Raw genomic sequence first — 12,963 nt, forward strand, 5'->3', positions numbered from 1 at the left:
CGCCTACAGTCTGCTATCGGAAATGTGAGCATATATTTTTTTCATATAAATATAATCAGACAAGATGATTAATTTCCACAGTAGCATTAAAAGCAGTCCATTATAATGAAGGGCCTAGCTTCTGGAGTCAAACCTTAATTTAAATCCCAACCTTATCAATTGGGTTATCCTGAACAACTTTTTAACTTTTCTGTGTTTTAAATTCCTCATCTGTGACATGTGATTAATACCTACTTCACAGGGTTATTTTAAGGATTTAGTGAGATACTTTTAAGTGTAAAGCACTGAGCACCACGTTTGATAGTAAATGATGGAAGGGTTATTAGCAGCAGCTGGTACAACATCACCTACTCCAACTGCATCATGGGTCATCATATATAAATAAGAGGCAACTTTGGATAACTGGTTCTGGGTATCTACCCACAAAAAAATGATACTTTGTTTTCAATGGAAAATGTTTGATAGCAAAATTCAGACCTGCCTATATTTTGAATAAAGTCATATCCAAAAAGACTTTCCAAATTTCTTATGTGTACTCTCTGACTTCTAAAATTTTTAATTAAAAAACCTAAGTCTCAGAAATATTTTAAAAATACTGTATATAGCACAAATAAATATATGCACTTGTCAATATAAATTATGTACAGAAAGTAAACATGTAAATTCCATCATAGTGGTTGCCTACAGGAAGGAAGGAAGGAAAAGGGACTAAGGAAAGGAACTTCAACCACATCTGTGTTTGATTTCTTTTAAAAGAAAAAGGTAAAAAACAAATGAGACAGAGGGTTAATATTTGTTAGTTCTGGGTAGTGGCGAGCTGGATGTTTCTTGTATTCTCTGCATTCTTCTGTAATTGTTATGTTTTCTAATTTAAATAAACACACACATGCCTCTCTCTATAGTTAAACTTCCCAGCTGGTCTAATTATGTAACAGAGAAACAAACAAAAAAAAAAAGACAATACTATGGTACATTTCTGTTATCTTTAGGAACAGACTGCACAAGTATTTTCCTTAAAGTTGGTCATAACTGTCAAATAATGTAAGTAGATGTCTGTGTATTAAACCTCCCTTTGGCTAATAACCTTTGAGTGTTCTTAAGTGTTAATACAAAATGATATTCTAGTTTTGCCCAATATTCAGGGTGAGTTTATCCTGAATATTGGGCAAAACTAGAATATCCTTTTTATAAATACAGAAATGAGTTATTAGGTGTGGTAGCCAGCCTCTGAAATGGTCCCCAACAATTCCTATTTCCTGGTATTCACACTCCTGAGTGTGAATATTCACTCAGAGTGTGAATATTTTTCAGGGAGTATCTAATACGTCTAGTGCTCTATGAAATGTATTTTGAAAATAATGATTATATTTTATGCTTTTAGTTAGCATACAAAACTTTACTATATAAAGAAAACCTCAATTGCTAAAAAAATCATAACTTGCATAAAAATGACACAAACATGTATATCTAAATTTTGAAAAACAGACTTGAATGTTATTCAAAGTTTAGTACTTGAAAACCTTGGAGATTAATTACATACTTACACCAACATGGAATTAAGATTGATGAAATATTTCTAGGTAAAAGAAATTTAAGAAAACTAAAGGCATTAAGTGTCCTTCAAAGGATATTTCCTAATCTAATTTGCCAGTGTTTCTAGTTCAATAGAAACCATGCAAGATTTACATAAAAATCTCATTCTATTCTTATCTTTTTAATCCCTTAAATAAACTTAATCAATTTCAAGATGATGATGATATATATGCCATATACTTTCAACAGTTAGTGTGCAAGTGAATTTTTTTTTTTTAGACAGTCTCGCTCTGTCACCTGTGAAGAGTGTAGTGGCATAATTATAGCTCACTACAACCTCAAACTCCTGGGCTCAAGTGATCCTCCTGCCTCAGCCTCCTGAGTAGCTAGGACTACAGGCATGTGCCACCATGCCCGGCTAATTTTTTTTCTATATATTTTTAGTTGTCCAGCTAATTTCTTTCTATTTTTTTTAGTAGAGATGGGGTCTCGCTCTTGCTCAGGCTGGTTTCGAACTCCTGAGCTCAAATGATCCTCCTGCCTCAGCCTCCCAGAGCGCTAGGATTACAGGCATGAGCCACTGCGCCTGGCCTGCCTAATACATTCATACGTCAAGTCTAAACTCTATTTTCAAGGCCCTACACATGAATAGTACTTAAATTTGTTCTTTCACCCACCCCTCTCTTCAGTATAGGTTTAAATCATGCGTTTTTCTACTGAAACCTACAAATAAGTCTTCTGAAAATACTTGGTACTATACTTGACACTACTTGGTATCTCAACAGTCAAGGTAAATTTTTACCCTAAACTAACAGCATACCTGCAGGCCAGAAATGGAGTCTAGTCATTTTCTAACATTCCTTTTTCCTTCTAAGGAAATTTTTTAGTTTGTTTTAGTTAATCATATTCTTAAATTACATTCCCTGAAGTGATACGCTCAGGCCTCACTGCCTGAAGAAAGCTATCTCTGTAAAGAACTCCAAAATGTATTTACCAGCAAAAAAACGAAATCAAGTGAGCTATGATGATGCCACTGCACTCCACCCTGAGCAACAGAGCAAGACTCTGCTCCTCCCAAAAAAGAATAATAATGCTAACACCCAATAACTACTTTACATAGCATGCTTTCATTCATTCATCTATTTTTGGAGACAAGGTCTGGCTCTGTGGCCCAGACTGGAGTGCAGTGGCCTAATCACAGCTCACTGCAGCCTGGAACTCCTAGGCGATCCTCCCACCTATTCTTAGAGCTGGGACTACAGGCACACTTTACCATGCTGGGCTAATTTTTTCTGTTTTGTAGGGATGGGGGTTTTGCTACGTTGTTCAGGCTGGTCTTGAACTCCTGGACTCAAATGATCCTCCCACCCTGGCCTCCCAAAGTGCTTGGATTACAGGCATAGCCCAGCCTAGCTTTTCCCTTTCAGTGCTTATTAAATCCTATGTTATTGTCATTTTAAATTGAGGACATTGAGGCATGCAAATGTTAACTTGCCCACAGTCTTTTATCTGGGAAAGATTTAAAAACAGGCAAAGTGACTTAAGATACTTAATCACTAAGTCATCTATCTCCTGACAATATTTAGAATTACTTATTTATACTAGAGAGCAATAATATCCAAAAGAAATATAATGTAAAACACATGTATAATTAAAAATTTTTAGTAGCCACATTAAAAAAGTAAAAAGAAACAAGTGAAATGTTTGTTATTTAAGCCAATATTTCCAAAATGTTACCATTTCAATATGTAATCAATATAAAAATACTAATGATATATTTTACATTCTTTTTTATTTCTAAGTCTTTGAAATTTGTGTGCATTTTACACTGACACCTCAATTTGGACTAGAAATATTTCAATTGCTCTACAGCCACGTGTAATTGGTATTTACTGCACTGGACAGTGCAGGTTCATTATCAGTACATTTCTAATTTTCCTCTGCAGACTGGATAACATTTAGGGAAGGAGTATAATGAGTTGGCCATTACTGGATAGGTAAATAGCTGGTAGAAAGGAAGAGGGTGATCATTCCCTATTAAAGAGAGGGATACGGTTAGAATTGTATAGGCAAAAGGTATAAATTATGATTCAGTAGTTGGGGGACAGTCAGGAAAACTCTCCCTAATGGGGTGTGGAACAGTAATGCCTGGATAAGGGAGGATTCTGAATTCTATGAAGGAGATTTAGGATTTCATACTTAATCGTAAATGTGAGGTAGTCACAGATTCCTGAGCAGTATGAAATTTTGGGAAATTCATGAGTTGTGTGGTAAGGATAAACAGGAGTTGACGTGAATTTTAAAGTTTAAGATGATTAAGATATGGACTAGGGTGGTAGCATTACAAATTTGGCCACTACACCTGGCCTATTATTCTATTAACAAAGCAGAAAAGAGCACACACATTAAGGTCAAACTAGCTCTTCAGTGTTTGGTTGTTTGGGTTTGTTTTTTTTTTTAAGAATTTAAGAATGTAGGCCCGGTACGGTGGCTCACACCTGTAATCCCAGCACTTGGGAGACTAAGGCCAGGAGTTCCAGACCAGCCTGGACAACATACTGAGACTCTACAAAAAATTTAAAAATTAGCCAGGCATGGTGGTGCATGCCTATAGTCCCAGTTACTCAGAAGGCTTTTCAAGGTTACAGTGAGCTATCATCAGGCCACTGCACTCCACCCTGGGTGACAGAGGGAGACCCTGTCTCTAAAAAGAATGTAGAGCACTTTTCGTTCTTGTTGATTTAGTACAGCACTGATGGCTAAAGTACAGGCGGAAAGGCTGAAGAAAACCAAGAGTTTCCAGATTTTGGGTTTTTTTGGACAGCTCCCTCTTTAAATACAAAAGCAAATTTGTAATGGAGCTATCTCCCTAAGAACACCTGTGGCATGTAAATACATGAATTTATGGTACAGCACTGATTTTTCTGTGGATAAGTCATCATAACCAAATAAACATCACAGTCGTTTTGCTTCACACAGATTTATAATAGAACCTCTCATTTTATACAGACCTTAACAAAAAACTTTACTTGTACTTTGCTACGTTTGCAAGATATTGACTAAACCATACTTGAAATTCTGTTACGTTTATTTTTCCTTAATAAAAAATTCAAAGCTGGAGAAAACAGGTAATTCCTCAATAAAAGACACATTTCTCTGATTAAATCCCTGAGAAACCAAACTTTAAAACTTTTCCATCCCTATAAATTTAGGTAATTCCAAATATCTAGGTTATGCAAAATACTGTATACCTAAGTAAAATAGCTGAAACAGTGATTTAGACTGAGATAAGCCTCAACGCCAGAAGAATGTAATATTTAAGACAACTCTGAAAGTTCAGTTTAACACCTACGGGAAGATGACAGGTCTTCCTTACTCTTAGACCTCGTCAGTCTAGGAGGCAGCATCTTCCCACCAACCAGCCTTGCAACTTCCTAATTCCTTCCCTGTGGCGACTGAGAACAGTCTCAACTCCCTTTTTCGGGACTCGCTTTTTTCTTTATACCGATTACTTAACGACCTGGCTTGTCCGAGGAAAAAAGTAAGTGCCTAGAGAAACTAGAGGTTAAGACCGGTCCATCTTGACAGCCTCAGTCAGGGCCCTCCTCCCGCCGCCACCGGAGTGCCCACGATCCCAGACGCCACTCTACCGGCTCCTGGACGTAAACACCGCCCTTCTCGCCCCTGCCCGCCCGCAACTTCCTTCTCCCGGCCACGGCTTTGCGGGAGCCCCGTGGAAAAGAGAGGACATCACATACCCTCGGAAGTGAGACGAGAGAAGGGCTTAAGTAGCTCCGCGAAGCTGAGGTGATTGAGACGGGTGAGCCGCTCGGCTTCGTCGCTGCACAGCGCGGCGACACAGGGGACGAAGGAGTCTGGGATTAGCTCCTGCACTGACTGTACACACTGGGCCATCGCCGCGGCAGAGGCAGCGGCGGCGCCCGCCCTCCGACCCACTCTCAGAGTTGATCCTGCCGCTGCAGCAGCTACCGCCGCCGCCCGCCGGCCTAGCCCGGCCGGGCGGGGCCCCGCACTGGAGCCTAGAGACGAGTAGAAGGAACAGACGCCGCCGCCTCAGCTCCCACAGCACACAGCACAGCCCCCCTCCCTGTCACCGCCGCTCCTCAGCGCTCGCCCCCGTGTCCTCGCATTCCACCCTGATAGGTGGAGACGGCGACACTCGCCACTTAGCCCTTCGGACGGCAAATCCTTGGTCACTGCCCGACCGGAACCGCCATGTTGAAGCCGAACTCTGACCGACCGGCAGTACTACTCCCGGCAGCCCCCGCGCGCGCCCCTCACGTGACTGTGTTAAAGGAGGCGGTAGGGACGAGGGAAGAGAGCTGAGGAAAGGGAAGTGGAGAGCGACGGAAGCCGGTTTGGAGGCTGTAGCCGGAAGTGCTGTGCGAATGCCCCCCCCAACTGGGCGGGGCTGGGGAGGGGCTACGGCGCTGTGGGCGGAGCCAGGCGAGCGAGGCTAGCGACTGCGGGTTGTGCCAGGTTCTCACGCTCCTACTTGGCAAAGCAGAGCCAGGTGCTACCCGCAAGCGAGCAGACGGGCACTGGAGATAGGTGCTGTCATAGTGACAGAGGTGCTCGCTCGCTTTCCACGTAGGCCAGGCCTATTAGGCGCCCCAAATACGCTCCCTGGCTGCTGTGGACAACTGATGTGGCTGTTCGCACTGCTTCCTGCCCATTCGTTCTGCTTTTCCCACGCTGCTGATGGAGCCCCAGAGGACACCTGCCCACGGAAGAAGGTGTGCTGCCTGCCAGGTGCTTGGGGGTTTCGCTGAGGTTGACATGAACAGTCCATGTATCTTTTGAACAAAACCATGCTTTTAGAAACGCACTACCACTTATGCGGACTCAACCAGTGAACAGAATGTATATGCTGTTGTGGGTGCTGCAGCTAACACGAATGTAGGGGGAAACTCCTGCGCTGCTGCATTTTTGTTAGTAGCAAGGAAGGGGTGTGCCTGCAGACCTCCCGGTTGTTCATCCGCAGCCTCTTCCTTTCTCCACTCTGCTAGGGTGTTTACTTCATAGGGGTGGAGGTACGGAAAGCCAGTATTTATGTACCTTGTGGAGTCCTGAACTGGCTTCCATCCTAGTTTTCATTTTTATAGAGTGTTCCTATAAAGAAGTAGAAGTGAATAAAAAGAATTTTACTATTGTGTCACTCAGTTGTTTGAATTCCTTCTGAGTTATATACTGGAAATTTAAAAGATAAGGCAGGGGAAAATGCACTTTAAGTTTCTTTATCTGCTTATTTACTTTTTTTTCTTTTCTTCCTTTTCTTTTTTTCTTTCTTTCTTTTTTTTTTTGTTTTGAGACAGAGTCTCACTGTTGCACTGGATAAAGTGCAGTGACGTCATCGTTGCTAACTGCATCCTCCATCTCCTGGGCTCAAGTGATCGTCCTACCTCAGCCTCCCGAGTAGCTGGGAATACAGGTGCGTGCCACCACACCCAGCTAATTTTTTCTATTTTTGGTAAAGACGGGGTCTCGCTCTTGCTCAAGCTGGTCCTGAGCTCAAGCGATCCTCTTGGCTCAGCCTCCCAGAGTGCTAGGATTTTTTTTTTTTTTTTTGAGACATAGTCTCACTCTGTTGCCCGGACTAGAGTGCCATGGCATCAGCCTAGCTCACAGCAACCTCAAACTCCTGGGCTTAGGCAGTCCTTCTGCCTCAGCCTCCGGAGTAGCTGGAACTACAGGCATGTGCCACCATACCCAGCTAATTTTTTTCTATATGTATTTTTAGCTGTCCAGATAATTTCTTTCTATTTTTAGTAGAGATGGGTCTCACTCTTGCTCAGGTTGGTCTCAAATTCCTGACCTTGAGTGATCCTCCTGCAGAGTGCTAGGATTACAGGCATGAGCCACCACGCCTGGCCTAGAGTGCTAGCATTACAGGTGTCAGTCACACAGTCACTGCACCTGCTGCTATTTCCTTTTTTTTTTTTTTTTAGAGGCAGGACCTCCCTATTGTTGCTCAAGCTGGTCTTGAACTTCCAGCCTCAAGCAGTCCTCCCTAATTGGCCTCCCAAAGTGCTGAGATTACAGAAGTGAGCCACTGTGCCTGGTGAAAAATGCACTACTCTTATCATGGTTTTATGGTGTGTAAATTAAAGGAGGTTTCCCCTAACAGTGTCTCAAATTGCATGATTTTTTGGCACACTGAGGTTTTTGTCACGGTAAGAATTTATGACAGGTGAGAGGTTTGCCTCTCTAATGTAAATTAAGAAATAGGAAGTAGGAAATGACAATAGGACATAATGATACGATGCCTTGGCCACAGAATAAGTTAGAAAAGATAGCACCTGCAAGTTAAGGATCCAGAAATTCATTTCCTTAAAGCTATCTATGCCTGAGCACCTCTTGGAAATTATTCTTATATCCCCAGGGGTACACATAGTCCCCTTTTGAATGCTTCTGATCTTAATCCCTTACCCTTTATAATGTGAGAATCTCATAATTGAATGTGACTCAAGTTATAAGATTTATTTCTTTTGTAACAGGACTCCTAAATGCAAACATACTACTTTATCTGGTACTCAACTAAAAATAAAAGTTAAAAAGGCAATTTATTTTTGTTGAAAGTAAAACTAGCTGTTTAGACTCTTTGAGAAGGACTTTCAAGAGTAATTTAGCCTAAATGGATTTTTGAGATTTAATTCATATACCATAAAATTCACCCTTTAAATAAGTGTACAATTCAGTGGGTTTTAGTGTATTCAGAAAGTCATCCAACCATTACTGTTATCTAATTCCAAAACATTTTCTTCACCGCAAAAAGAAGCCTGGTACCTATTTGCAGTTATTTGACATCCCCCCCCAACCCCTGCAAATCACTAATCTACTTTCTGTCTGTATAGACTTACCTATTCTGGACATTTTATATAAGTGGAATATGCAATATATGGCTTTTGTGTCTGGCTTCTTTCACTTAGCAAAATGTTTTCAGGCTTCATCCATATTGTAATGTGAATCAGTATTTCATTCCTTTTTATGGCAGAGTCTAAATAGGTTTTGTTTTATGCATTGACACTGCAATCTAACACTACATCCATACACAGTGTTTCTAGTGAGTAACTTCACGGTAAAAATCTATTTCTTTCCCAGTGTATCGTGGTCTCTTCTTTCTTTTGACAAGGTACTATTTGAACTGTAGAAATCCCTTAAAGAAGATGATATTACCTGTGGCCATAGTAGCAGACCTTTTAGTCAGGATCCTTTCAATGTTAAAACAAAACAAATTAAACTTATACTAACTTCAGCAAAGAAGGTACTTTAATGACTCATCTAACTGCAGGTAAAGGTGGGATGAAAATCACAGGAAAAAGGGAACAGCTGCAAGCATAAGGGATTCAGGGACCAAAATCCAGGACTCATCACTAGCAGGACTTTTTCCTTCTGTCTCTCATCTCTAATTCTCTGTTGGCTTCATTCTTCAGGAAGCTTCTCTCCACATGGTAGGGTCTGCACACATTCCCAATTATCCTCTCAGCTTAACAAATCTAGCAGAAATGGAAAGATCAATATATCAATCCCAGGTCATTCCTTTTAAAAATCGGATGGAGATTTTCCTATAAATGCCTCTGATTTACCCTGCTTATATCACATGACTGTCTCTGAGCCAACCAATTTCCAGAGGAGTGGATAATATTACTGGCCAGACATGGGTCATATATTTCCACTCCTGTAGTCAGGGAGATAGGATCTATGACTAGAAAAACTAGGATGGAAAAGTTTATTGGATAAATAAAAATAATACCCATCATATACCACAAAGTACCCATTAGCTTCTCAGCACCCACACATACTCTTCCTCTCACATTCCAAGAATGCCACTACCCAGTAATTATCCCCTTTAAAATTGAAATAGACTCACCTTGTACCCAAAAACAAGCAAAAATCCCATCTAGTCACCACACCCAGTTCCAAACCCAAGGATCTCTGGATGATGTGTGTGCTCTTCTTGGTCAGGTCTTCATGGTCCTATTACGCATGGCTAAAGTTTAAATGAAAACAACCCCAGTCAACAGTGGAAGAATATAGTAAAATCTCCATCCCATTTTTAAAAGGAAAGACTATTTACAATGATCACTGGACAAGAACAGCAAAAATTTATACTCCAGACAGTGGAATGAATCTCATGTTCAGTCAAACTGATCTGCCTGCTAAGAGGATGTCTCTTAATCAATATCCTCCAACGCCATTCCTAAGAGAGAAGAGAAAATAGAGGAAGAATGTTCTCTTAAGGCATGCACCCAGTTTTTGTTCACAAAATTATAAGGACTTGGGAATTATCTCAGAGGATTTTCTAGGATGTGTGGGCACAAAATCAATAAGGGACACGTTCTTTCCAGTTTGTTGGTCTACCGTCTTCTAAAATGTCCTCATCTGCAGGATTTAAGCTGAGTCACTGCCACATCTGCTTACTAGCCTGCAGAAATAGGGAAAAGAGAATGGTAAAGCACAAGTCTAATGGTTCAAAGTCAAATCATAGAAATGCCATTGAACAACTTCACTCACATCCCACTGGCCCCAATGAGTCTCATGGTCATATTATACTTATCTGTAAAATAGGCTGTAAAACATAGGTTCAAGGGTTCTGTTGGTAAATGAAGAGGAGAATGAACATGGGATAACAGCTAGAGGTCTCCACCACATTTTATTAGGAATGAGGTGCCCAGTATTGTATGGGGTCTAGGCTATCACACTACTCTGTTTCTCTGACTTGCATCACATGCCCTTTGGACAATTCATCCTGTCCAGTAAAAGTGAGGTGCTATGATTGCCCAGGCTGGGTCATCTGCCAGCCCTCAAGGCCAAGAGGACAGGGTCTGTCACTAAGAAAGGGGAAGCTTGCTGGGCAAAATAATAACAGTAGCACAACCAATTAAGAACCTCTTTTCCCAGTAGTGATGATGAGATCAGCTTCTTTCTCTCCCCAAATGGAAGAATCCCATCAAGTTTATGCTATGCAATGGTCTTATACTTTGATATCCTGCTATCAAATGTTTTGGGGTTGTTTTATTTTGTATGTATGATATTGTCAGTCTCCCTGATGGCTGGTGCTGTCAAGTTTAAAGAATATAGATACTGAAGTCAGAGAAGTCTGGATTCGAAAGCAGCTCTTCCACTTGTGAATAAAAATCATATCACCATTGCTGATCACTATGTATCCAGTACGGTGCTTTACCTACATTGTCTACTACTGCTTCTCACCCAAGCCCTAAGAAGTATATATGTTGCCAATTCTCAGATGTAAAAATACAGATGCACAGAGCAAAAGTAATAAGCACTGAAACCAGAAACAGAACAAACTCAGTTTAACCCTTAGAGGCTTGATCACTAGGATAAATTGCTTTTCCGTGTAAGTTTCCTTGTTTTGAAAGAACCTACAAAATTTTAGTTTGCAATAGTATATAACATTTTAGCAAGAAATATGTTACTTTAGACAAGCTATTTATCTTTCCTGAGACTTGAATTCTTTAAGCTTAGAAAGTTGGGACTATAATAGATTTATCGTATTCATTTCAATGTGAAGATCGGAGTCTATCATGCTTTCCGCTGTTATTAAATTTCACTTATTTCAACAGCAGATGGTGCTATTGAGTATTGGCTTTAAAAATAAAACAATTCTAATTCTGGAGCACATAGTTCTTCTCATAGATGATACCTACCTGTATATCAGAGCATTGGAAGTTAGGGGTTGTCCTGAAAATATTTGTAGATTAAAAGTGTATTAATGTGTAACTAATATATATCAATAAAACTGGTTAAAAAACTTTACTAAACTCAAAGATTTTATGTTATGCTACTTTAAAATACTAAGAAAAAAGGTTTAAATATATAACCCATATATTGACCCACACTTTTTATTTTATTTATTGTGTTAAGAAGCTTTAACATGGCCGGGCGCAGTGGCTCATGCTTGTAATCCTAGCACTCTGGGAGGCCAAAGTGGGAGGATCGCTTGAGCTCAGCCTGAGCAAGAGTGAGACCCCGTCTCTACTATAAGTAGAAAGAAATTAGCCAAAAAACTAAAAAAAAAAAAATAGAAAAAAAAAATTAGTCGGTCACGGTGGCGCGTGCCTGGTGCCTGTAGTCCCAGCTACCTGGTAGGCTGAGGCAGGAGGATCGCTTGACCCCAGGAGTTTGAGGTTGCTGTGAGCTAGGCTGACGCCACAGCACTCTAGCCTGGGCAAAAGAATAAGACTCTGTCCCAAAAATAAATAAATAAATAAATAAATAAGAAGCTTTAACATTAAAATGCTGACTAAAACAGATGGATTCATAAGGATGAATCATAACCACAATTTTGTACCTTAAGACTCTTTATTTTAGACTTTTAGATATTTATGCTTTTTATGTCCTCTAATTTAATCTGCAGCAAGGAAAGATCTTTTATAAATATTTTTCGCCTTTATGCTTCTTAGATAGGGGATAATATCAGTGCTTGGTTTTCTTTCTTTATTTAATTTTTTAAAGATGGGGTCTTGCCCTGTTGCCCAGGCTAGAGTACAGTGATGTGATCATAGCTGAAGGAAATTAGAAATATTTTAACCCCAAAATATTATATTTTGACATTCTGGACTGACCAAAGAGGCCTCAAGTTCTCTCTGACCTCCTCCCCACCACCACTAGCATGGACTGCCCCTAAATCATTGAAGTTTATTTATCTGCCTGAGATGTGGACCCACCTAGGAGAACAATTATCCTTTTCTTCCCCTTCCTGAAAGACCAGGGATGTGACCACATCTGAACAGACTCTAAGAAAATAATGTTCATTTACTCAGACTCATTTAAATTCTAAATGGGAACTATTTACCAGTCAATCATTCCCCATCCATTCATCCTCCCTGGTTAGTTCTTTATTGTCCCTCAACAGAATTCCCTTTTTCCCCCTCCCATAACCCATTTTATCAAAAAGGCATATAAACTCCTGAACCCAGTTGAATTCTCATTTATCATGTGCTTTTTAATCTTCAAGCTTTAGTCTAAAAAAAAAAAAGGCTATGCCAGGCACTGTGGCTCATGTCTGTAATCTTAGCACTTTGAGAAGCCAAGGTTGGAGGATCGCTTGAGGCCATGAGATCAAGACCAGCCTCAGAAAAACAACAATACCCTGACTCTACAAAAAATAGAAAAATTAGCCAGACATGGTGGCCTACCCAGGAGACTGAGGCAGGAGGATCACTTGAGCCCAGGAGTTTGGGGTTGCAGTGAGTTATGATGATGGCACTGTACTCTAGCACAGGTGACAGAGTGAGACTCTGCCTCAAAAAAAAACTAAAAATTAAAAAAAGGCTAAAAAATACAGTTATATGACATATTGTAGATTGGTAGCATAGACCTATTTTCTTTACTTTTTTTTTTCTTTTGTTGACGTATTTTCTGTCTTTTTTTATAGTTGCCAAACAA

General features: G+C 40.3%; 1 protein-coding gene across 1 annotated transcript in view; it reads right to left on the bottom strand.

Moving 5' to 3' along the window:
• The window catches only part of TRAPPC8 (trafficking protein particle complex subunit 8), an 80,147-nt gene extending 74,260 nt beyond the window's left edge, over positions 1 to 5,887 (bottom strand). Inside the window, exon 1 of the mRNA XM_045527192.1 lies at positions 5,292 to 5,887. Coding sequence (XP_045383148.1) covers positions 5,292 to 5,448 — 157 coding nt within the window. The 5' untranslated portion in view covers positions 5,449 to 5,887. The remainder of the gene's footprint in view (positions 1 to 5,291) is intronic.
• Between the last annotated feature and the right edge of the window lie 7,076 nt (positions 5,888 to 12,963).

This window comes from Lemur catta, chromosome 16 (assembly GCF_020740605.2).
Source record: "Lemur catta isolate mLemCat1 chromosome 16, mLemCat1.pri, whole genome shotgun sequence".
Classification (NCBI taxonomy): Eukaryota; Metazoa; Chordata; class Mammalia; order Primates; family Lemuridae; genus Lemur; species Lemur catta.